The following is a 27899-nucleotide window of genomic DNA, read 5'->3' as shown; positions in this document are numbered from 1 at the left end:
AATTACAAACATGAAATAAATATTATTTTTCTTTTTTTTTTAATTTTATTCATTAAATTTTATAAACACTGTTTTATATATTATTCTTATATATTTATACACAACATCTCTTGCACACATGTGTCCGTGAGTTACGTATTTAGGGCCTACTGAAAATCAGTGTCGTAGCTTCAGATTTGAAACTGCGACATATGCTGAGTAAATGTTTTTCTTTTTATTCTAAATTAAAAGTAAAATAGTAATGTTATTATATAATTGTGTAATCTTCATTATTATGTTGTTTTGTCATATGTAACATGTATAATTTATATTATTTTTCTTAAGAGCGATTGTATTTAGATAGATAGATAGATAAACACTTTATTTGAGCCATTTATGACACACATAAATTAATAAATAAAATTATACAGTCTGATTATTTACATTTTTTCAAATATAAAACAACATATAAAACAAAAAATGAATATTGGAGATATGTTTTCACCAAGTGTGTCGCAGTGACCCAAAAAGGCTACAGCTCAGTGATACTTTTGCTTAAAAGCAAAGCACTGATTTTCAGCTGCAACCTGAAGTAAGTATTTAACTAATGATATTATTTAAATGAAAAGTTTGTTTAGTGTATGTGTAAATAAATAAAATAAATAAATAAATAAAGTTCTCGTTGTGCATGTATAATTATAAATAAATAAATTAGGCATTTCAAAACTATTTAATCTCCAATTTGACATCCGTATAACACCTGACCCGATTAGTTAATTATGGCGGATTCTCTCCACTAACAACAGGATTCAACTACATACTGTGAATAGATGAACTTGTGCGTCTAATTAATGCAGTAATGGAGCTAAACAAATTAATGTTCAACAATTTGCATTAATTATAATATTACAGTGCCAGTTGTTGTTGCCCGCGTTATGCGTTTTAGCGATATTCAAATAACTATTTAAATGTTATTCTGACGGTGAAAGGTAGACTAGATATGAACTTATAGAATATGAATATTTGTATAAAGAGATACTGATGAAGATTATTAATTGGTATCATCATCATCATCTCAGCCATTAACTGTTCACTGCTGAACATAAGCCTTTCCCATAGACTGCCATAAGGAACAATCCCGAGCCAACTTATTTCTCTTATCGCCATATTTAACATTTATATTCCTAAATTATAAATGTACAAATAAATCATTATTTAACTTAAATCCGTATAAGTAGATTTTGCATGAAAGAGTAATAAAGGTCTATTTATCCGTCCACCTATCCACCCATCATTACAAACTTTTTATTTTTTTATATTAATATTTAAATGATTAATAAATCTTATTTTTTTTATACAACTTAGAATGGCAAACAAGTTGACGGCCCACCTGATGGAAAGTGCTAACCGTCACCTATAGACATGAGCAGTACCATGGACATAACAGAGTATACTATTTCGCCCATGATACCCCCCATACGTTGCCATTCCTGAGGACTCAGGTGTTATTCCTCTGTACCCTGTAAATTCACGCCATATCCCACCCTTCAAACCGAAACACAGCCATGCAAACACAACTGCTTCACAGTAGAAACACGAATGGGACAGAGGTACCCAAGCAATTGACTTTTGTACAGTCTCCCTCTGGTGGAGTTAACATGATATTAAACCTTTTACAGGTAAATAGTACTTACATACTTGCTTCTTCATTGTCGACGTTTCGACGTGGATTATACTTCGTCGTGCTCACGACTCAGTCCTGTATATTAAAATATGGTATGTGTGAACAACGCGCAAATTTAAAATTAACTATTTCAGCCATTGCATGCCCCTGGTATTGCAGGCGTTCATAGGCTACGGTAACTGCTTAACATCAAATGGGCCGTATGCTTATTTACCATCTCAGTGGTATAAAAAAAATACTTCATACCCTTAATTTTTAGAAGTAGGAAAACTAACACATTACACAACTTCTAGATTTATACAATCTTGAGATGAAACAAACTGGTGTAGTTTTTAAAAACCAATGAAGTAGGCCGCTTTCAAATGGCGTATCGAGATGAAATATACATCAGAATGAGTCCTTCAGAAATACAACAGAGAAGACCCTATTCAATTTGATTCAGTTGTTTTTGTTATGAATGTATAATCATACAGACAAATTGACTGATAGACAGACCGACAGACAAAGTCTCTAAAAAATATTGTCGTGACTTCTATTGATCTTATTAAAATCTTGCTATTTATTTCTTCTTAAATATCTCTCATGTACAGATACAAATTTATTATATTAGCAAAATTATATTTAATATTGGAAAACGCAACGCTCTTTTCACTTGATCCAGTTTGATTTAAATAAACCAATAAAACGTGGGCATTACGATTCAAAACGTAGAAACTCATTGCAAAATCCGTTTAGCGGTTTCGTATCGAAATTTCTGATTTTTAACGGCGAATCTTTTCCTCGTGAAGGGTCCTCTTTATGAGGCAAAGATTTCTACGTCAATGTAGAATATGTAGCCGTTTTAAATTCTTCTTTACAGAGCCTTTGGAGCGAAAGAATCCAATAAAACCGGACGGTCCGGCCGATCTGAATCGAGCGCATTTTATACGATTTAGGGAGATATTTATTTACTTTTCATCGTGTCACATCATGCGTGATCGAGTGTTCTTATGTAAAAATCCTGCTAATGTAAATATTCAATATATTAAAAGTATATTATTACGTACATATATATATTTAATTATATTGTTTGTACTGCATTTAAATTCATCTCTAGCTCATTTTCCCCCTTTTTTAGTCTTATTATTTTTCTGTTACGCTTTAACCAAACACTATTCTCCATTCTAAGGTTGTCTGGAAGAGACCGTTATTTTGCTAAGGCCTCTGTTGCCTCTTTATCTTGCTTTTATGTAATTAAGTTTATGTAATTATGTATTTATTTTGTTTGTGTACGTATTGTTAATTTTTGTATTCCGTATCATTATTTGAAGGAAACAATAAACAATTTTCATTCATTCATTCATTTAAATTTTTATGAATATATTTGAATAATCAGAGACCGTGTGCTATCTGAGAGATGAGGAAAAAGTCCCCGAGAGCAGCGTAAATGTATGTGATGAATTACGAGTGTGGATAAAGTAAGTTGGAAAGATTGAAAATATGATTTTGTCAAGTTAAGAAATCTCAGAATGTTTTGAAACATTGTTAACATATCAAAATAATACATATAACAGGGTATGTGTCAAAGCTGTAGCCTTAATATTTAAAATCCCTATTGTTTTAATATAAAAATGCAATAAACGATTGAATTAAATTGACTTGGGTAATATTTCAATAGTGATTGAAAAATTTCTTTGCAAAGAGATTAAAAATATGAATTACTAGTGGAACAATTCTTTTGAAGGATAATAATAATGATGATTTCAACGTATATCATCATCATCATCATCATCATCATCATATCAGCCATCTACTGTCCACTGTCCATATTGGAGATCTCTCTTAAAAAGAAAGTTTTGTCCGAGATTGCCACACTTAGCAGGCGGAATGACAACGGCAGTTAAGCTTTGATGTTCTAAGAGAGACGCTTCCGTTCATCCCTCGACCATTAATTTCTCTTCGTCAATTCACTATATATGTCAACTTATATACTAAATACTACCTTCAAAAAAATACATGTAAATTAATAACTTCCACTTTATTTAAGTATCTTAACAATGCACTCCACAAAATAAAAAATTGTGAAAATTCGAACGTTATTTAAAATTAATATAATATTTGCTGATAGATAAAACTCAATTAGTTTGTTTCAAACTGTCAACGACCAGTTATACCCTGCCGATTACGGCAATGTCTTTCTGTTTACGTAAATTAATTAAATAAAAGGTCTATGCAAATTAGTCGGTTAACTTCAAAATATGCGTCAGATGGGAACGCCCAGTTTCATTTAAGGACAGGCACCAATATTTAAATGTTATTTCAAAATTTATTTGCATAAAGAAGTTTGACAATTCAATAAATACAGAAATATAATTATATTCATATTTCAGTTTAGAATTATGCTGAGTAACAGCTGATAGGTTTATTTTATCTATTAATTTATGTATACTACATGTAACACACTAATAGTCCAAAGGATAAGCAAGCTGAACGGGCAATGAGCTAATCATATAGCTCGAAAAATCGACAACCGATGGGGAAAAAAGATTCTTGAGTGGCGACCCCGTACGGGCAAATGCAATGTAGGACGAAATCTTATGTCTACTAATTTTAAATGGATGGACATTCACATAAAACTAATCGCACTTTAAAACGTAAAAATAATTGCAACTTGATTTGTTCACACGAAATCAGCTTCGAGTCTATATTGTAAAGATAAGTATCCTACTCGTCTATCTCTTTCTAATATATTTATGATAAAAATATGGTACCTTTATGGTGAACTTACGAAACTGAAAAAGATACATTTTACAGGGGAACGTTTTGAAACATTAGAATGCAAATAACTTTTGACGGAAGACTGCTGAAAAGATCACGCTAACATTTTAGTTTTAAAATCCTGTTTTTTATTGAATGCGCTTAATTAATTATTATTATATTACAAGTATCAGAGATAAATGCATATTCGTTACTTTGCACCTTCATACATGAGAGTTCCTAGGTATTGAGTTATACAACAGCAAATCTACGAAAGTGGCAGTTTCGTAAGTTGCCAAAGAAAATAATTTATTTTAATATCTGGCAAACTAACGAAAGTGCCACTTTCGTAAATATACCAAGGTATAAATCACGTGTTTTGGAGAGAACTTCAGTTTAAATAACAACGTTATAGCAATCATTCATGTAAAATAATTAAATTAATATTGAAAAATTGATAAAATAATTATTGAAATTTTCAAATTAAACTGTTTATTATAGAAAATATAATAAAAAAAATGCTAAGTAAGTTTACTTTGGGTATATCACAAAAATATGGAGATTCGAGCTACTCGATTTCTTTAACCGTTAGAGATAGAAATTTGAAAATAAGCCACAATAAGTAGTATGACGCAAAATGAAGATTTTTAAAGAAATGTCAAATTTGAAAAAACTGCAGATTTGTAAATTTGCCATAGAGGTGACGATATATGTCATTATGTTTTCTCTCTTTTACCATAAATACTTCATAATCTAAGAATTCAACACTGACAATATTGCTGAAATGGGTATTAAAATTGGATTAAGAGTAAAACCATTATGTGCATGTGAGCTGCGAAAGTTACGTAATTGTTCCATCACAAAGCCATAATTATCACGTGTCGGCAGAACACAGACCCTTGTATCGGATATTTTAATTTTAAACGAGGGATTATAAGGTCTCAAGGCGCTTCGGGGTCCAATTACCTACGCTCTGCTTATGATTTGACGCAAATCATAGGCGGTAGCGAATACATACGAGTAGACTTGTAATGCTACCATTAAAACAAATTAAAAAAATAGTTTTAAATTCTACTTTGTTTTTACACTTTCTCGTTCAAATATTTGTAATGAATTATGAATCGTATTTTTGAATTGATAACTCGTGTATTTCAGTTCTATTTTATGAATATATTATCAAAAGATTACGTTTAAAATAAAAATTCATTGTCTTGATTGTATGTTTTTTCCTCAAATAAATTACTATACTTTTTTTTGTATAAACTTCGTATTCTTTAGTATTTTGTTTTTATGTCAAACTCTTATATTCCGACACTTATGTTACATAGTTGTTTTACGTCGTATTTTTTTATTATTTAGTTAAATAAAATCAAATATTGATATATAAAATTACAATTTTAAGTAGAATTATACTATATCTATATTTCGTGTTTCCAATATAGTATCTTTAAGTACACATATATTACAAGCATACATACATATATATATATATATATATATATATATATATATATATATATATATATATATATATATATATATATATATATATATATATATAATCAGAAGTTATTGTAGGATTATAAAAGACAAAAGAAGAAAAAAAAATATCACTTAAACTCTTTTTTTAAGAATATAAAAATAAAACTACATTGCAGTCTCTGTAAAGTTTTAGAAAATATATAATGTAACATATAATACAACCAAATTTAATTGAACTCTCTGTTAGTCTAAGTCATGAGAGGTAGCGGAATTACTCCAATTGCTTCCTCTCACAACTCACACTAGGTAACCCCACCAGCGGCGCGTCTATTCATATTTAATCTTTGCTAAGCCGATTTTCATTTCAGTAATCCCCTGAATTCCAACGATTGTTCTCGGTGGTCCAACAACGTGCGTAATTAACTATAATTAAGATTTAGTAAACCGAGACTTTACGTTGATAAGTAGTTACTTACATTACAACCGGATACTGTAATAAACCAATTACTTAAATGCAACCACTTCTGATAGTCTTTATAAATAAAATAATGACCACTATAATGTAATATGTATAATGTAAGAATAAAATGTACAGTCTCCGACAATTGTTTTAACTTAATCTAAAAGTACCTTCTTCAGGATAAATATACTCCATACTTCGCTGCATCTGAACCTAAGTAAGCATCATTCATTAAATTCCCATCATCATTGATATGACTAGTGTCAATATATAAAGGACTAGCGATCCAACTCGGCTTTGCACATGTAGAAAAATTTTTCGAAATTAATATATTACTTGCTGATAATATAGAAAGCTCAGCTATATAGCTATATATATATATATATATATATATATATATATATATATATATATATATATATATATATATATATATATATATAGATGAAAGAATTTTTAAAATCCGTGGAGTAATTTTAAGTTTATCCAAAATACAAACAAACAATCAAATCTGTCCTCTTTATAATATTAGTATATATGAACAGTTTAATTAAATTTAATATCATCATCATTACATATCAGTCTATAACTGTCCACTGCTGAACATAAGCCTCCCCCTGAGTGGGGGGGGGGGGGTTGCCAGCAGTTGGCTCGCTTGGCAAGCGGGTTGGTAACCACACCACAGTAAATTTAAACGCTGCTGCCCATCCGACCATTAAGTGAACACCTCTTATAATCCATTCAATGCCAGGACCACGCGGCTACTGTATTAATATAAATATTACTTGCCGGTAATATCGCAACCATTTCTCATTATTTTACAGACATTATAAAAAAAATATCACTGTCAAACTACTGTATAAAAAATATTATTTGCTAGATAAAAGTTACAAGAATATAGAGGCATGTTTATCTTTAGGGATATTTTAAGAAGAAGCCTGCCGCCCATCCCTCGCCTACCTTAGTCGGCTCTTACAACACCCACGGGAAAGGAAAGGGTGGCCTATTCTATGCCGGGACCATAACCAAATTTAGTATAATTATAGTTAAATATAATAGCTATTCTAAATATAATTATGCCCAATACCCGCTACGACGTCGACTCCGTTTTTAATTTACAAATTTAAATAAATACCATCCAAGCTAGAGCAAAGACATAAAAAATACCACGGTGAATAATATTTTACCTGATTGAGAGAGAAAATAGAAGAGCGAGCTATCCACAAACCGAAATCCAAATAGAATTTAGTTTAGTTCGCCTCGTAAAAATAAATCAGGGGACTTTAAAATCTGAAGCACGGTAATCCCTCTTCCTATTACCCACAGAGCTCATGACAACCTAAAACAAGCCTTAAATTTAAAGTACTTGAGATGGGTATGTCGTGAAAACCGCAGCACTTCAATTTAATTCTAGTGCAGATATTTTTTATTAATCGCCAGTCTTTATTTAAGGGCACGTAAAGTTGAATTTAGCGCGTTTTCAGATTCAAATTTGAAGAGAGAAATGCGTTTTTAAATCTCGGTGACATTAAATGCGTTTTATAATTAATATAAAAATATTTATATTCCTGTAACTTCTAGCTAGCAAATCATATTTTTAATACAGTAGTATGACAGTGATATTTTTTTTTTATAATGTCTGTCTAATAATGAGAAAAGGTTGCGATATTACAGGCAAGTAATTTTTTACAGTAGCCGCGTGGTCCCGACATTGAATGGATCGTAAGAGGTTTGAAATAAATGTTTGGATGGGCAGCAGTGTTCCTTTTTAAACATATACATATGTCGTTACCAACCCGCCTGCCAATCGTGCCAACTGCTGGCAAAACCCCCTAAGGAGGAGGCCTATGTTCAGCAGTGGACAGTTAATGGCTGATAAAATAAAGAAGCATTAAATTTTAACTCACTTAATCTCGTAATTTTGAAACAAATTGGCTATAACAGACAGACGGACAGACAGACATACGAGTGAAGGATCCCTCGTGTATCTACCTGTATACTTATAAGAATAAGAATTCCTTTTTTTTTTCTTTTAAGCTACGGAACCCTAAAAATGTATATCACTCAACACAATTATACTCAAGTCGGTATATACAAGCACTATCGTATATATATTACTCATAAAACGCTGAAGGTCATAATAAGATAATTGGATGAAGTTACAGGGACGTGTTCAGAAGATTTTGCGAGAATAAATGCTTTCTGTTCACGCTCAGTAAATTAAATATATATGTATATTTATATCTAACGTTTTTGCAGGCATCACGACATCATAACAATTATTATTCTAGAACCATCTCTGTTTTGTTATATTGTTGTTATATTTTTTTTTCTACTTTTGTCTTAGTTTCAGAAGATTGATTTATATGGATACATTACATTGTACTTTCAATCTTTGCTTTATTATTTATTTATTAATACATGTATCTGTCTAAGGCAGACTTAATGCTAAAACTAGTCAACTTAGGGAAGAAACTATCTAGGTTTATATATATATATATATATATATATATATATTAAAGTTCACCTTTACCTTCATTATTTCTCATTTATGAACATAATCTTTATAAAATGAATATAAAAAATAGTACAGGAATAACTCTTATAAAAGAAATCATTAAAACCAATTAACAATAAGCAATGATACAGTAATTGACAATATAAAAAAATATTGTATCTAGAAGTCAGTAGTCTATACATTTACTTTTATTTTAAATATAATAATTATATACAACGTATCAGTTGATATCTGAATAACAGCGTAAACATTTTATATATTTATTTATTAATTAGTACAAATATGTGTACATGACGGACTTAATGATAAAAGCATTCTCTCCCAGTCAACCATAGGGCAGTGTCAGAATACTCGAATGCGGTACTACTAATTATTGATATACATATATACTAAAATTACATATATAAACGAATAAACATATATAAATAACAAATATACTTACAAATATATGATATATACTATATTATACATCAAATTGAGAATAATATAAAGCACTTACTGCTCGGATAAAGTAAAAAAGTGAGCGTGAACGTTTTTTTTTTTTGAAAGACGGTGTTATGTTTCTGACATGTATTACTCGTACTTATTTGTGTGTAATTTTCAATATATTTCATGAAAGCATAAAAGGAATCAAAATAACGTACGGAATTCAATCACAGCCACTATACGAATTTTTAAGCTTATGAATACACGCGTACTTACCACAGAAAGCTTTGTGCCTTCAAGTATTCGGTCGATTACAACCAATATGAATCTTGAACGTTCAATATATGTGTATTATATTTATATATAGTATATTAATTTTTATTAATTTTTATTAATTTTTATTGTTATTTATTTATTTAAAAATATTTCCTGGCGCTTATAAAATAAGGAAAAAAGTCAAATAAAATTTTTCAACCAAGGAATTGTACACCTACCAAAATATTGTTATTAATGATCACTTCAGACTTTTTTGATACAAATGGAATGGCAATGTACTTGACGATAAAATAAAAATAAATAAAATAAATTAATATAAACTTAATTGAAAGCATTTTTGAAATGTCGTTTTTTATGAATCTATCGCTGAGCTTTTTTTTTATTCAACTTAGAATGGCAAACAAGCTAACGGTCCACCTGATGGAAAGTGGTAACCGTCGCCTATAGACATGAGCAGTACCATGGACATAACAGAGTATACTCTTTCGCTCATGATACCCCCATGCGTTGCCATTCCTGAGGACTCAGGTGTTATTACAAAAATATTAAATCTTGCTCTAACTTTGTACTGTCTTTGTCCACAGGGGTGGTGTTAGCCTAAGATGGTGTTGGCGCTGGTGGTCGGACTCCTGTGCGTGTGGGGCCGCTTGAGCGTCGCCAACCCTGATGCAAAGCGGTTGTACGACGACCTGTTATCCAACTACAATCGCCTGATCCGGCCCGTGGGCAACAACTCAGACCGACTCACCGTCAAAATGGGGCTTAGGCTCAGTCAACTCATCGACGTTGTGAGTATTATCTGTAATTTATTATAAATTTACGTGAGACACTCAGAAAGTTTTGCGACACTACAAAAAAATGTTCTATATGTAAATATATTTTTATTACATCTTTTCAAAGTACTCTCCACCAGCCTCTATACAATGTTTCATGCGTCTGAACCAGTTTACGAAACACTTTTTCCTGTCCGCCGCAGACACCTCGTTTACAGGAATGAATCCCATTCGAAGTCTATCGTACGATTCGTCCGATTTCAGGCGACACTTAAAATCGTAATAAATCATAGCGCGAAAATGTTCTCGACGCAAATCCATTTTTGAATGAGACACGGTAATTTTAATTAGCTAGCAAAAAATATGGAGGGAGTTTTGAATTTAGAACGTACCTATTTTTACTTATAAATACTCATATTTTTAAATAAATTATAACTGGCCAGTCTCATATACATAAAAACTTTCTGAGTGACCTAGTAATTCAACATTATAAGTATAGTAAGTAATTAATTTTAAACTTTCGCGTTATTGACACATATTTTTAAATACACTATTATTAGATACACTTTCCCAAGAGACTACAGCATGGGGTTCTTCAAAAGAGGGGTAAAGAGGTTTCTCTAGGGTCGGCAACGCGCGCCTAATACCACTAGTATTGCAAGCGTTCACAGGCTACGGTAACCACTTACCATCAGGTGGGCCGAATGCTTGATTGCCACCACGGTGGTATAAAAAAAAATTAACTTAACTATGTACCTGCAATTTTTTTTCGTGTATCCAATAATGTGTTATAAGTATTATCTATTGTTTTAAACAATGATGACGTCGGTGGAGTTCGTCATAGATCATCAATTTATATAATCATCATCATCATACCATCATATTATCTGTTAACTATCCACTATTAAACATAGACCTTTCCCAATAAGTTGGGTTTTACCAATATTTACCACCGTTGGCAACCGCAGTTAAGCTTCTAGTGTCATTTTAAGACGCTATAGCTCATTCCTTGGACATTAAGTTCCCTTAGTCACCTCTTCCGACCCCCACGAGAAAGTAATATGCACATTCTATGTCGCAGCACATGAATAACTTTGTACCCAAACCGTATAAATTTATAAAAAAAAAAAGACATTAGAAACGTACGCACTAAGGAAAAAGGCGGGAAACTCGAATAAGAACAAGCGGGTTTTTTAAATTTTTTTTATTAATTTATTAAAACTATCTCTATCAATTCTTATTATTGAATAAAATATTATATTTTCATTAAATTCAGCGACAGTAATATAATTAGCATTCATGGGGAAGCGCAGTTGTAGAAAAAGGAAAAAAAAAGATGACGATTCAGGTGATGTAGACCATGAACCTTGTAATGACAAGGATATATATTCGGAAGATACTTCTACTGACTCAGAATCTGAAATTGATAAGGCCGATAAGTATAAACCTTACTACGTCACAGATTATATTAGAAGATATCCCGAGGAATCCCCTGGGACAGAATTTGTTGTCTTTGTAGAATCCTCAGATAGTCAGAAAACCATTGGATCCAGAGACTTGCTCTCACTCTCCTCCTGTTTAAAACGATTTAATAAAGGGGTAATTTATCTTAGATCTATAAATAAATTCAAAATCGGAGTATACTTTCAAAAGCCAGACTTAGCCAATGCTTTTTTAAATAATAAAACTTTTTTAAATGACTACCATTTTAAGGCCAGTATTCCTGCTTCTTCAACAGAAGTTACAGGCGTTATTAGAAATGTACCTACAAATATATCTAATAAAAAAATATATACTATGATATCGAGTTCTAAGAAAATTATTGCTATTAAAAGAATTTTAAGAAAAAATACCTTGACTCATGGATATGTGTTACAGCCAACTCTAACCGTGACAATTACTTTTGCTGCATCTGTATTACCTGAATATCTGGATATTGGAGGTTGGCGCCACAATGTCACTCCATATATACCACCAGTTAAACAATGCTACCGGTGCTTGAGGTATGGACATTTAGCTAAATTCTGTAAGAATTCTGAGCGTTGCAGCATCTGCAAAGGTGAGCATAATTATAAAACTTGTACAACTGGAATGGAAAACGCTATTTGTGTACACTGCAATGGAAATCACACAAGTGTATCACCGCAATGCCCTGTTAAACAAAAGAAAATTGCTGAAAATAGATCTAAATTCAGACCTGCTTCTTTTGGAGATATACTTAGCACTGAAATATTTCCTAAACTGGGTAACAAACCTAAAAAAAATGTAGACCTAATTTCAATTCTAAATTCTGATAACAAGAGTTTATCACTTTTAATAGAAAGCATAATCAAACTTATTTCACTACATAACACAAAGAACACATCTATTAACACTAAAAGTGTTTTGAATGTGTTATATGATACTTTTGGTAATAGACCTATTTCACAAAATTCAATCGAGACCAATTAACTATCATACAGTGGAACGCTCAGAGCCTACTGAGCAATCGACATATTTTTACACAATTTTTAAATGAACATCATATTCACATTGCTCTCATCTCAGAAACTTGGCTAAAACCACATTACAAATTAAAAATTAAAGATTATTGTATAGAACGAAATGATTGTGGTAATAACCACAATGGAGTAGCGATTATTATACATAATAGTATTAGATATAAAAAACTTCACTCTTTTTTCGACAATTCTTTGCAAACTATAGCTATTAGTATTGAAGTTAATAATTCTTGGTATTCAGTTGCCAGTATTTACTGTCCTACCAATAGTACACCTAGTTTTACTAAAGCCAAATTTAAGTTCTTTTTGGAGTCTCTTCCTAAACCCACTATCATATCTGGAGATTTAAATGCACATCATACTATGTGGGGTTGTACCTCCACTAATACAAGAGGTAAAGACATTCTTGATTGTTTAGATGAATGTAATTTGGTACTATTAAATGATAAGCAAGTTACTACTGTTGGCTCTCATATTTGGAGACCCAATGGCCTTGATTTAACTATGGTATCCCCATCCATATCATTAAAATGCGAGTGGTCGGTTCATGATGATCCGTTAGGAAGTTATCACCTGCCGACTTTTACTAAAATAAACACAAAGAACTCTTCATCAACTCCGTCAGGTGAACAACATGCTCCTATAGATGAAGTTAATAAACTTTTGTTAAATCGTATAAACCTACGTCTCGTTAATTGGGATCTTTATTCTGAAACTGTTAATCAATTACTTTTGGATTTCGAGTATGATGTCAATGAACCCTTAAACAATTACAATAGGTTCTGTAAAATTATTTTGACAGCTGTGGAACGTTCCGTTCCACGTAGGAACTTATCAAATAGCGGTGCAAATACTTCAAAGAGGCACAAACATATTGCAGTACCTTGGTGGAATAACAGGTGTGCGACAGCTGTCAATGATAGTAAAGCGGCTTACCTTAGGTTTAAACAAAATCCAACTCTCGATAATTACATAAATTTTAAAAGAGTTCAAGCTGTTAAAAAGTTAGTAATTAAGCAAGTAAGACAACAGGGGTGGCAGGAATTTTGTTCCAAATTTAATAGATTAACACCAATTTCCACTGTTTGGCAAAATATGAGAAAACTAAATTCAAAACATCGTCAAAATCATTTTAAAGATATATCATGGGTCAATGATTTTTTACGCAAATATACTCCTGATTTTGTACACTCACCTTTTGATGACAAACAGTTTAATTCTGTTAATTCATGTCCAAAATTTCTCACTGACCCATTCTCAATTGATGAAATATCCAGTGCAGTAAAATCTAGAAAAGATACAGCTAGTGGCCTAGATCGCTTAACATACAATATGTTTCGATTGCTGAATAAAATAAACCTTACTAAACTCTTACAAATTTTTAACGATTTATGGAAGGACTGTATTATCCCACCAGAATGGAAAATGGATTGTTTGATTCCAGTAATTAAACCCGGTAAAGATCCTACAAATTTCGACTCCTATAGACCTATAACATTGACGTCCTGTGCAGGCAAATTATTCGAACAATTAATTAAACAGCGTTTAGAGTTCTTTATTGAAAGTAATAGTATATTACCATCGAATCAATTTGGTTTTCGCCGTGGATATTCAGCGCGCGAAAGTTTAGCGAACTTCTATGTCGACCTTAGTACTGCTTTGAATAACGATGAATATGTTCTATCTGTTTTTTTAGATGTCGTAGGAGCTTTTAACAATGTAAATTTAACAGTTCTATCTTCGATTTTATCCTCATTTCTTCCAATGAAACTTATCGAATGGATTTATAATTTTCTTAGTAATAGAGAAGTGTATGTTAAAGTAAATAGTAAATTAATAGGACCTAGGTTAAGCTCTAAAGGAGTATGTCAAGGTGGTATTCTAAGCCCGCTACTATATATTTTATATATCTATAAACTTAATTCAATTTTAGGAAACAGTGTGAACAACTTGCAATTTGCCGATGATTTATTAATTTATATAAAAGGAAAGAATATTATTGATATGCAATTAGTGTTAAATGAGTCATTAAAAAGACTTGAGAAATATTTTTCTCTTCTTTCCCTCGATATTAGTTTAACCAAAAGTAAAGTAGTTGTTTTTCATCAAGTTCATAAATATGTTCCATTAATGAATATTATATATAATAATCAAACTCTTCCAACAGACTGTAGCGTTAAATTTCTGGGGGTAATTTTTCATCAAAATTTAAAATGGGATCTATACGTTGATTGCTTAGTAGATCGTGCTTTAAGAGCCACTAATATAATAAGATCTGTAATTGGTCGTAACTGGGGAGCTGATCCTAAAATTATCCTTTTACTTTACAAATCTCTTGTTAGAAGTAATTTTGATTACGCTTTCTTTTGTTATGCCTCAGAATATAAATTAGTAGAAAAACTCGAAAAAATTCAAAATATGAATTTAAGACTTATTTTAGGTGCTATGTATACTTCTCCAATTATCTCAATGCAAGTAGAATGTAATTTGCCTCCTATCCTTCTTCGTTTCGAATACCTAAAACTCAAATTTCTCTTCAAAGTTTTTTCAGTTTCCAATAACCCACTCATACTCAAATTATTAAATTGCCCCATTTCTATGTTTTTGAATAAAACTATTGTCAATGATTTGAATTTACGAGATGAATATAACATCTATAGTAGTAAGATACTTCCTTGTTATAATGGCCTTTATGAGAGTAAGTTCTGTAAGATCAAAATTGTTATACGTAAAGACATAAAAGAAAAGCACGATATGTATGAGACTTTATCAGAATTTATTGACTACAGGCAGATATATACAGATGGTTCCAAAAATGCACTTAGCACTTCAGTGGCTTTTTACGATTTGTCAAATAGATTTGGTCACGGTTATAAAATTTCAACTTTGGCTAGTATTTACACAGCAGAAGCAAAAGCTATATTTTTAGCATTAGAATACATAGAAAAACAGGTACTATATTCGAAATGGATTATAATTACAGATAGTATGAGTGTTCTTATGGCATTAAAAAATAACACATTCATTTCATCATCAAACTACTTAATTCAAGAAATTCGTAATAAATATTATCATCTCTGTACTATATATGGAAAAGATATTATCTTCATCTGGACCCCTTCACATATTGGAGTGTTTGGGAATGAACAAGTAGACACTTTGGCTAAAATTATTAATTCAAGTGCTGCTCGTGTTCAAGATTTACCCCTTTGTTACTCAGATTGTAGTATTGGAATACATAAAATCGTTACAACTAAATGGGAGGAGCATTGGACTCAAATATTACAGACTAAAGGCAAATGGTACCGCAAAATTAATTGGCGTATTGGAAAACCGTGGTTCTGCAAAGGAAAGGACACAAACAGAAAATTTTACACCAATATTTGTAGATTACGAATCGGCCACGGACATTTCAACGAACACCTGCACCGAATGGGCATGATCGCTTCCCCATCATGCACATGGTGTAACTCAAATACAGCCCAATCTCTACATCACCTTTTTTTTGATTTCTCTGAATTTGTCATTCAAAGACACATTATGTTTGACGAACTTAGGATTATCTTCAAAAAACCCGAAAATATCCCGCACTCAATCCCGCTTCTCTTAAGATTTCCTTCTTGTTTCAAAGCTATTTTCACTTATATTACTACAACATTCAAGGAGCTATAAGAATACTTTTATTGAATTGCAAGACAATGATTTTTTATAATTATTTATTTTTAATTTGATAAATCCACTGGTTTAAGAAAACTCAAGAAAAGATATTTATGAAAATGTACTTACCGGATTTGACAAATGAAATATTGAAGATTATGACAATAATTGAAGCGACATTAGAAAAATAAAATTCCAGACAAATTATCTTTTTGAAGACTAGGCAGCATGGTCTCCGACCTTAGCCTGTTCCAAACGGAACAAACGTACTAAAAAAAAAAAAAAACGTACGCACTAAATAAATTACAATATCGAGTAATCTATTACTTAAGCTAATCCAATAGCAGTTTAATTTATAATTCGTTCACGTTTGCCTCACTAAATAGTGTTCGAATCGATATAGAGCGGCTTACGCTGCGCGTATATTTCGGAATCCCTTCATTAAAAAGGGTTATGCTTACCGTCCGTGCCGTGTTAGGTTTGAAACTTTACCGTCTCCGTAACGGGATTAACATACATTTGTAACTATTTTGCTTATAAATATTCTGTTGTAGTTGCAAAATGTTTCATGACATTTTTATTGGGACAAGTTTTATTAGTTGATAGCAGCGCTCTCTCATGGATGACATAAATTAGAAAGTTGCGGAGTTATTTACTCTATGACAGACCAAAATAAGTATAATATAGTATATATATTAGCTTGTTTCATTAATTATATAAAAATACTACATATAGACTATTTGCGTCAAGGTCCCGGTATAGAATAGGCTATCCCTTCCATTCGGTTGTAGTTTTTTGTTTTTTAATTAATGAAAATGAAATGGTAACCCCGCCCGTGTTATCGATATACGCTATCGAAGCTCCAGTGGTAGAAGATAGGTGAGAATGAATGCAGGTCAGTTGGCCCACTATGATGAATTCGACAAGAATTAACCAAGATAGTTTCCAGGAGAACTGCGTAAAAGTCGACCTGAGAAGGTATATTGCTAGCAATGTGGCTATTAGATCTCATTATTAAATATCCCTTTCCTCCCTTTTTTTCTGTTGTAGTTATGTCTCAGTGTCAACAGTCAGTATTAAAAATTCAACACTTTCCTTTGGGTGTCGTAAGAGGTGATTAAGGGAACTTAATAGTCGAGGAATAGGTAGCAGTGTCTTTCTTAAAACATCACCAAGGCCTAACCGCTATTGCCATCCTGCCTGTCAAACATGGCACCTACTGGCAAAACACCCCAATAGAAGGAGGCCTATGTTCAGCGGTGGACAATAACGCCCGATATCATCGATATCATCACTGATCAAATTCTCGTCCATATCATTATAATTACTAAGGATACAAATGGATCTGCGAAATCTATAATCACGATATCTGTTGATCGCGTGGAATCCACCGATTCAATAATTAGAGCGCAGTTGTGAAAATCCATTGAACTTTCTAACAAACGCGCTCGCGTCGGTCAGAACTCATTTAACTAAACCGGAATGCGGTGGAATTCAATTTGAAATGTCCATTGGCGTATTGGTTATTGATATATAAATTAATTTATGTTTCGTTTATACTTATCTCTTTTATTCCAATAGTGTGTGTGGGCGACAAAGGAAAGCAGGAATGGAAATTGTAAATATATGTATAGTGGCGTAAGGAACTTAGAAGACTAGGGGCGTGAAGGGAAGCCAAAAGAAAACAATAGATGCGTGTCAGTCTCGAATATATGTGGCTTGTACTCCACACTGTGTAAAACTAAATACCAGAGGGAGACTTTGTACAAAAGTCGATTGCTTGGGTACCTCTGTCCCATTCGTGTTTCAACCGTGAAGCAGTTGTGTTTGTATGGCTGTGTTTCGGTTTGAAGGGTGAAATATGGCGTGAATTTACTGGGTATAGAGGAATAACACCTGAGTCCTCAGGAATGGCAATGCATGGGCGGTATCGTGGGCGAAACAGTATACTCTGTTATGTCCATGGTACTGCTCATGTCTATAGGCGACGGTTACCACTTTCCATCAGGTGGGCCGTCAGCTTGTTTGCCATTCTAAGTTGTATAAACAAAAAAAAAACTAAAATATTTCGAATTTATATACGGAAATTTTTCATGAACAGACAAATCCCCATACCCATCATCCGTTAACTATCCACCGCTGAACATAGGTCTCCCCTATAAAAAGGGTTTTGCCAGTAGTTGCTATGCTTGGCAGATGGGATGGCAACCGCAATTAGGCTTTGGTGATGTTTTAAAAGAGACGCTGCTGCCCATCCCTCGACCATTGAGTTCCTTACAATACTCACGAGAGAGGAAAGAGTGGCACATTTTATGACGGAACCACACAGCCGGTGTAGCAGAAAATAGGCAAATTGTGTTTAATTGCATTGAGATATTTAAGAAAAATTGATATAAGGGGTCTCAATAATATAAATATGAGCCAATATAAAACCTTCTACAATTTTATCTCTCTGTCTGTCTGTCTATTTGTATGTTTATTCTAGGATCACGAAACTACTGTAATAAATTAAAATAACAAAATGTGTGTTTGTAAACGAATAGCGCAGTGACGAGTTACAGACGCTGGTCCTTAAATATTGTATTTGAATTCGCTTTATAAAAACACGATCAATGTAAATCGGACATAAGTAATAACATGTAAAAATTCAAATAAAGTACTGGCTGAAATATTTAGATTCCCTAAAACATAAAAACAAAGATATCGCTCGCCTCTCAGACGCTGGCAAGAAAAGGGGAGCGTGATGAATTTTAAAATTGGAATATCGGAGGAACGATTTTATCGTTCGATATTCAAATTGATGAATCGTTGACTAGACTCATCTATTATGTAAGTGAAGCCATACGTTATACTGTGAATTGTATGATTTCACAGAACTATTAATCTTTCATACATTTAACAATTACCTCTGCATTGCAGTAGTACCTACGGCAAGTTACAGCGTCAATGAAGTTCTATTCTCGGTCGTGCCCATTTAAGAGGCGAACTTTTACAAATTGGTTCGAGTTCGTTGGCTGGTTCGTTCGTTTTCGTCTAGTTTCTTATGGTACAGGGAATCCTACTTTCATGAGAGTATAGTAGGCATAGCTATTCTTAATATTATTAAATTAAGTGGCCACGAAAAATATCTCTAACAATATAAAATATTGTTATCTATCGATAATTCTTAAAAAAATAAAATTAAGTAGTTCAACGACATTATTGCTAGATTAAATATTTCATCTCCTGTCATTTGTGAGTTGGATTTCTACGCACTACAAATATTTTTATAAGGTAAGAAACATAAAAAAATACAACCGCATTAAGAACCAAGAAGAACTTTGTACAAAAGTCGTTTGCTTGGATACCTCTGTCCTATTCGTGTTTCAACCGTAAAGCAGTTGTGTTTGCATAGCTGTGTTTCGGTTTGAAGGGTGGGATATGGCGTGAATTTACAGGATACAGAGGAATAACATCTGAGTCCTCAGGAATGGTAACGTATGAGGGGTATAATGGGCGTAACAGTATACTCTGTTATGTCCATGGTACTGCTCATGTCTATAGGCGACGGTTACCACTTTCCATCAGGTGGACCGTCAGTTTGTTTGCCATTCTAAGTTGCATAAAAAAAACCTTTTAACGTCGAATGATATATAATCTTTCCACAGTATACGTTTTATGTTTTAATAAATATTCTAAGAAAAATTAAATAATTATAAAATCGTATGAATTATATTACATATATAAAGATACCTTTAAAAAGGAACAATAATTATCTCCATTAAAAAAAAGCAAGCTACGAAACAAGTTAGTATAGACATAAAACAACACAACTGCAAACTCAAAATATAACCAGGAAACGTTCAGTACACTGACCTCTACACTGCGATATTCGCTCATAACATAATGTAATAAGGATCAAATTATGTTGCAGAAAAACCTTTCTCTGCAGAAGCTACGACCATTTGTCATAGGCTGAAAGTCGCTTTTGTTTCCGTTAAATCGACAGTAAACAAGAGTCGTATTGGCCGGACCACAGTGCCAATTTGCCAGAAATGATTGTCGGACCCCGTATGAGTAATTGCTAGCAATTTATTTAACAATAACGGCCAAGTGATTGTTGTTATGTATTTTTATGAATTGAAATTACAATTTGTGGAAACGGAAAAATTACGGGTTAGATTTGTTTTACAGATTGCAACTCGTAGCGGGTCTTTTGAAAGTTTTAATATAGGAATTAAATTAATATTATTTTGAAACAGGTTTTAGATTATAAGCAATTAGTTTATGTTCCAATTTTAAATATAAATCGCTACGTTACTGGGTTGTGGTTAAAACAAGACAATTAAAAAAAATCCGTTAAAAACAGCGACTTTAATTATGATTACTCATTCAGAATGGATACGAAAGTAAATCCTATTAATTACAAAATCAATGATAAAAATCGGTTCAGAATTGGTTATGTACAACGTAAAAAAGAAACACTTTTTTAAAACCTATTTTTTAAGTTTCATTATATATATGTATATATATATACATACATACATATATATATATATATATATATATATATATATATATATATATATATATATATATATATATATATATATATATATATATATATATATATATATATATATATATATATATATATATATATATATATATATATATATATATATATATATATATATATATATGTAGCATATAATGTTTAAATACAAATAAGCTTACTTTGATAAAAGAAATCAAAGAAATGTGGCATTACTCAAAACCGCTTATAATTTCTTGTGAGAACTCCTCATGATTATACCGTCTACAGTGAAAATCGAATTAAACTGGGGGAACGCTGAAACCACAGCATTTTCTTAACAAAGGACTTTACAATTTACTTTTGGCTGTACTCTAATTATATTTTGGTATAGTGTGGCTCCTAAACAAGCGTATGTAATGCTACCAAAATTAAAGTTTATTTTTTATTGTTAACGAAAATAGAAGGAAAGAAATATTTCTTTAGTACTTAATTACAAAAGTATGTAACAATAAACTGTATATGTAAAAAATATAAAGAAAAAAAATGTAATATGTAAAAAATATAAAGAAAAAAAAAACATTGGAATAGTGTCACTTAGCTAAGTGTCATGTCTTTTTGGACGTAACGCTGATTTTCAGTTATAAATAGACATGGTAATATAGTACCTTCTCTGAACTACTTCCATTCAAATGACACACCAGCTTTCTTATTTTTTTTTTCTTATTATTTTAAACGTATGAGTTTCAATTTATTTAAATTGTGATAAAACGAATGAATGAGATAAGAAAACACCTAAGTGTATATACACAACTATGTAAAGCTGGATTTAGGTTTATTTTTAATTCGTCAATTATTCATTGTAAGAAGTTCACGCTTTATGTTTTCAATTTGGTACGGTATTTTTTATGTATACTATATAACATTTTTAACAATACACAATTTATTTTGGTAATTTTTTTTAAAATCAATTGGTATCATTTATTTAATGTATTTGTCATATTAATTTATATAGCGATCGAAGTAGAAAACTTAAGAAGTTTCATTTATATAAATTAATATCGGTTCGTAAACTTTCTCAAATCCCTGTAGGTGTGAACTATGTAAAATTTTACCACAAAATTTCACATTCTTCAAAACTACGGTTTGTCTGACACTTTAGTATTGGCGTCACAGAACTTTCTTTTGCTATTTGCTAAATTACTTTAAATTAGAATTACGAACGCTTGTCTCATGGCCATTCCTTTCTCGTATTTACCTCACATTTTCGCTTTCAAGCGACGCATTTGCCGTAATTGTTGTAGAACGGATGGAATTTTCTCGATGAGGTATGCAGCCGAATACAGAGAATATTGTACGAGATGAAATTTAAAATGTTGTTGTTTAAATTAAAACATACTCTTTACTTTTCAGTTTTTTATACTATTATATATCTTCTTTTTTTGTACTAATAATATAGCTGTGTAACTCATCTCTGTACAATTTATACTATCCCGGTATGTATTATGAATTTATATTTGTGCTGATTGGCCGTGTGGTCCCGGCATAGAATAGGTCACATCTTCCTTTCCTGTGGGTGTCGTAAGTAGCGACTAAGGGAACTGGTAGAGGGATAGATAACGGCTCTTAAAACATCTCTAAAAGCCTAACTGCAGTTGCCATCCGCCTACCAAGCTGGCAACTACTGGCAAAACTCCCCTTATGAGGAAGGCTTATGTTTAGCAGTGGAGAGTCAACGGCTGAAATGATTACTGATTTATTGTTTAAACTTCATTTTGGTATAGAAAATACATTTAAAATTTAATTTAATATATAATTTTGACACTTTGCAACAATTTTTTTATAAACATTTTTCATTTGTAGCATTTTTGGGAATACATGGTGATGCATAAAGTCATAATAATATTTTATAAGTTAATATTTCAGATATATCTATAGAAAACCATTTCAGAAATAATATGTGCAGGTTTGCAAAGCAACTGTTTATCATTTATATAGGATTTACGTCTGAAAGATGCATGATGAAAGATGTAAGAGTTAATCCTTAAATATTTTTAAGGATAGAGTTAAAGAGCATCTTCTATACTTATGAACATATTTTATATATTTATATTTGTAAGTATATATTAACATATGTATATATATAATTAAATATGATATTTGTTTAGTTCTTTTTGTCACAGTATTGCACATCGTTCTACCTGATAACATTGATTCTCCATTGCACTTTGGATTTGCTGGAAGAGAACACTTTTAGAGCTAATCTAACCTTTATACATTTAATTAACTCTGTCATATTTTTATGTATTATTAACGTGTACAATAAAGTATAAACTAAATAAATAAAAAGGACGACTAAAATATATAAGTTAAGTTAAACTATTATCAGACATATATATGTTAAGTTAATGTCAAAACCCACACCTGTTGGGGATTGATAAAAAAAATAAATGATTTTACGTCGACCGTATTGGTTCAATACAGCAGTCTGATCCAATTTAGCAGTGAGTGAGCTTACCTTTCACGGATTAATTTGTTTTATTAATATCACAATCAATTTGTTTTATCACCGTCCAGTGCTTACCACTTACCTGGTTCAATGCCTGCAATTACTAGAGATATCTTGACTTAGCATTCTGAATTACTAACATACATATACACAGTTTAATAATTTAAGATTGTATTCCGTGTATTCCATAAAAAAGACTTCAATTGTGTCAAATATGATTTTTATAAAATCTCTATTTGACTAATCTGTAAATATATTCTTTCAGTTAAAATAAAATATTTTCAAAAATCCGTTTACAACCGACCAAGTTATGAGGTAACAAACATAAAAAATACAGCCGAATTGAGAATCTTATTTTTGAAGTCGGTTCAAAAAATTGTTGAATTATTCATAAAAAAATATCTCTAAATAGTATGAAATTAAATCGCTACCCAATATAGTGCGTTCATCAGCTTACTTATTCTAAAACACTATAAATTTTAATACATCTTTCAATGTAAATTATTAAAGATTTGTATATAGAAGATTTGTTTGTAAAATATATCATTATTTACTAGAGAAAGAAATGTTATAATTACTAGCTTTTACAAACAACTTCGTCCACGTGATTATTTTGTATACTACCTGAATTAAATAGCTTATATTCTTGTCCATACCATATATTTATTTATTACTGTAATATACCAGAGGGAGACTTTGTACAAAAATCGTTTGCTTACATATAGGTACGTCTACATTACACTCGTATTTCATGGGTCAATTTTATATTTATAATATGTATTAAGTAGGAATATTTTTTTTTTATTTTTATCAATAATTCCTTTAATTCTGTAATCTTCTCTTTATTTATATCCAAAGTTATTAACTTATCATCAACTACATTGTCCCTAGTGCTCACCATAAAACCGCCGATTCTAAGCCTATAACCATTTCGTAAAGTAGTTTCAGTTTCATGTACAGACTTTACGCCATTATCATGTAATTTAACAAGTTCCGATACAAGTTTCCGTCAGTTTTCACATCAACATTTGACAGTGGGTTTCGGTCGGTTTATTATATCATTTAAACTTGGATCACGTTAGTATTTAAACAACTAATACCGGTAATAGTAATTTATAAAAGAATACTGATAACTTCAGATTAAATATACTTACTTTAAATTTACTTACCTAATTTAACTACATCAAATTTGAATCATCATATCAGCCATTTATTGTCCAATAGTGGATATAGGCCTCACAAATAAGCAGGGATTTTGCCAGTAATTGCCACGCTTGGCAGGTAGGTTGGCAAACGCAGTAAGATTTTGGTGATGTTTTAAAAGGGATGCTGCTGCTTATCCATAAATGCCGAAACAATATTTTTCAGAATACTTTCCTGTCTATTTATCTGTATATTTGTTCAGGTATCATACAAAAACTCCTGCATAAAATAAGAAGCAATTGTATTCCTAAAGATGTAACTTAAAATCTGATGTATATTTTATCGCTATAAGCCATCTAGGATATATTCTATATAATATTCTGTTTTATCGGCTTTTCTATTTCTTAAATCCACGCGTAGAAGTAGCGGGCAAACACTAAAGCAAAATAAAAACAGATGTAAATTGACTGCACTGTTTTAAAATTTTATGTTCTAAAAATAGCAATATTTTAAAATACCTCCAATTCTGGTTGTAAAACAAAATTTCTTGTTAGCAGGAAATCGAAATATGTTTATTTATTGCATGATATCCTATGAACTGGGGATATATATGGGGACAATAGGGGCAAACAATAGAAGCCCATAGAATCGATAATGGGTGGAACAAAAAAGTTCTCGAGTGACAAATCTGTACGAGCACGAACAGTATACAATAACATTCATCATACAGAAAATAACTTCATTTGAATTCGATGAATAGTATTAGTTTTGGATTATTTTTTTAGAATAAATTCCACTAGATAAATGACAAATCCGTATTTTTAAGGAATTCGATGTGCACATGTAGTTTTAGAATACTTTTTGTGGGTAGTTGAAGAAAAATATGCCAATGTTATTCTCTTACTTTAGCATTATTACTAATTTCAATAACTGTAAAACCATTTTGCATTTGTATGATGTTCATATTTATTTAAATATTACATATATATATGAGTATTTCAGTGAGAGCAAATTTATTATTGCTAAATGATCCTTTCTATACCATTATTATTTAAAACTTCTTGTAAAAGTGTTTTTATCAATCGTCCAAATATTTTAAGAAATCAATTTAATTGAGTCAAAATACTGTTATTTAAATTCCGGTTAAGAATTTAAGAAAATATTTTCCATTTACATTGAGTATTTCAAACTGAGCATTTCTCTAGAGATAGTTTAACAAGATAGATAATATCTAAAATTATATATGTACTTTCACTTTTTTTTATTTTATTCAGATGTTCATACAAAAATCGATCTTTCTAATGCACTCCAGGCTCCCTTACTTGTACCAGCAGTGGAACGTTTCTAGAATAGCAATGCATGCACTTTCCTTACTGCTCATATATTATTCAACAACACACCAATTGGAAGCTTGTTTATTGGTCTGTATCGCTCTACAGGGATATTGCATATTTTCAAATACAACCGTGCATGCACTTTAAATGCATTGGATGGGATTGGATCAAAGTTGTTAATGATGCAACACACTGCTCTGTATTGTAACGAACTCATACTAGATGTTGCAACGAATTGAAGATTGAATGATTCAATCACATTATATGTTCTACTAATGTTGGTATCTACAAATTATGGACGGCATTCCTACCTGTTAAGAATCAGTGAAGAGAAAGAGTATAGTAAAATGTTTTCTCCCACGAACACTCAGGTTATGGAATGAGCTCCCTACCGAGGTTTTCCCAAGAGACTTCAGCATGGGGTTCTTTCAAAGAGGGGTAAAGAGGTTTTTTCAGGGTCGGCAATGCGCGCGTAATACCTCTGGTATTGCAGGCGTTCATAGGCTACGATAACCGCTTACCATCAGGTGGGCCGTACGCTTGTTTGCTACCTCAGTGGTATAAAAAAAATATGGAGTATCCAAAATAAAGTCTTTATTCAAGTCTTTAACCAATGCGTGTTATCAGTTATAACCTATGAAACCGAAACATGATCCTACACAGTTCCTCCTATCTACAAAAGCTTCAACTTACTCAGCAAGCTATTTTGAGATCTATGCTCGGAGTTTCGGTCGACGTAGTAGGTACGTTTTCAAGTCTTGCCACTTCGAAATTTTTCAATTACTTAATAAATATTGGAACATGATTTTCAACAATATAATTTAATATATAATATATATATATATATATATATATATATATATATATATATATATATATATATATATATATATATATATATATATATATATATATAAGATTCAAATTTAACATTGTTTATACCTATATACATGCGGATCGGGATAATAAATTTAATATAATGACAGTAATAGAATAATGTTGTCATAAACTTCACTAGAAATTCATAACAATGATCAAAGATACTGTTAAGGTGCCTTTGTCAATTTAATAATCAATGTTTTCTAATATGTGGATAAAGTAATTGATACACGAGGCGATACTGTTAGTGTTTTGGAAACACAGATACACGAAACCAATTGTCTGGCATTTTTTTAATTGAATTTAAAATTATCTTATTTCTATTTATTTATTATTTATTGTACAATAAAATTTGTACAAACGTAGATCTTAATACCGTATGGCATTCTCTATCAGCTAAGCATTAGTTAAATAGGCCTTTGAGGGCAAAAAAATACCTATTAATATTTGGCCAAGTCTAGATGACATCAAAATAAAACATCTACCAGATTTTAAGTTTTAATTTAAAGATTTTTAAGTCTTTCAGGAATATTACTAAAAACCTCGCATATAATTTGGTGCGGTAGTTTTCGCATGATATCAGAACCAAACTGAAAAACAGGTAAAATTTCTAAAACTTATTGTTTTGGCTTCTATCAATCTTCTTATGACGCCTCTGATCAATTTTTTTGTTAAACATCTCCCATGTATAGACAGCGTCTAGTTACAATTTTATTATATTACTAAGATAGGATTATTTCTATTGGAGATCGTTTTATAGATATCCGATCTCAAGGGTCGAGAAAACATTAACTGGTTTATCTGAAACTTGGGAAAAACTTGTGTGACCTTCACAAGTCGGGTGTTGTACAGGAGGAAGTAGCGAAAAAAACAGCGATAGCAAGAAATCTCCTAATGGACTAAAATGTACCCTCTTATGTACACATACTGCTTTGTTGTGGAAGATCAAAGTAAAGTTTTGATGTTCTACAACAATGTATTGTTATAGAAAAAAAAAAACAGTTTCCTTTAGCACTACGAATTGAAGAC

General features: G+C 31.4%; 1 protein-coding gene across 2 annotated transcripts in view; it reads left to right on the top strand.

Moving 5' to 3' along the window:
* LOC113510733 (acetylcholine receptor subunit alpha-like 1) overlaps positions 1-27899 on the top strand; it is a 366334-nt gene that overhangs the window by 246114 nt on the left and 92321 nt on the right. For both annotated transcript variants that reach the window (XM_026894245.3, XM_031907139.2), the window contains one exon: positions 10146-10349. In XM_026894245.3, the coding sequence (XP_026750046.1) occupies positions 10164-10349 (186 nt within the window). In that variant the 5' untranslated portion in view covers positions 10146-10163. The remainder of the gene's footprint in view (positions 1-10145; positions 10350-27899) is intronic.

Source organism: Galleria mellonella, unplaced genomic scaffold (assembly GCF_026898425.1).
Source record: "Galleria mellonella isolate WM207_F2 unplaced genomic scaffold, CSIRO_AGI_GalMel_v1 utg32, whole genome shotgun sequence".
NCBI lineage: Eukaryota > Metazoa > Arthropoda > Insecta > Lepidoptera > Pyralidae > Galleria > Galleria mellonella.
The sequence above is the reverse complement of the archived record's forward strand: the minus strand, read 5'-3'. Positions and strand labels throughout refer to the sequence as shown.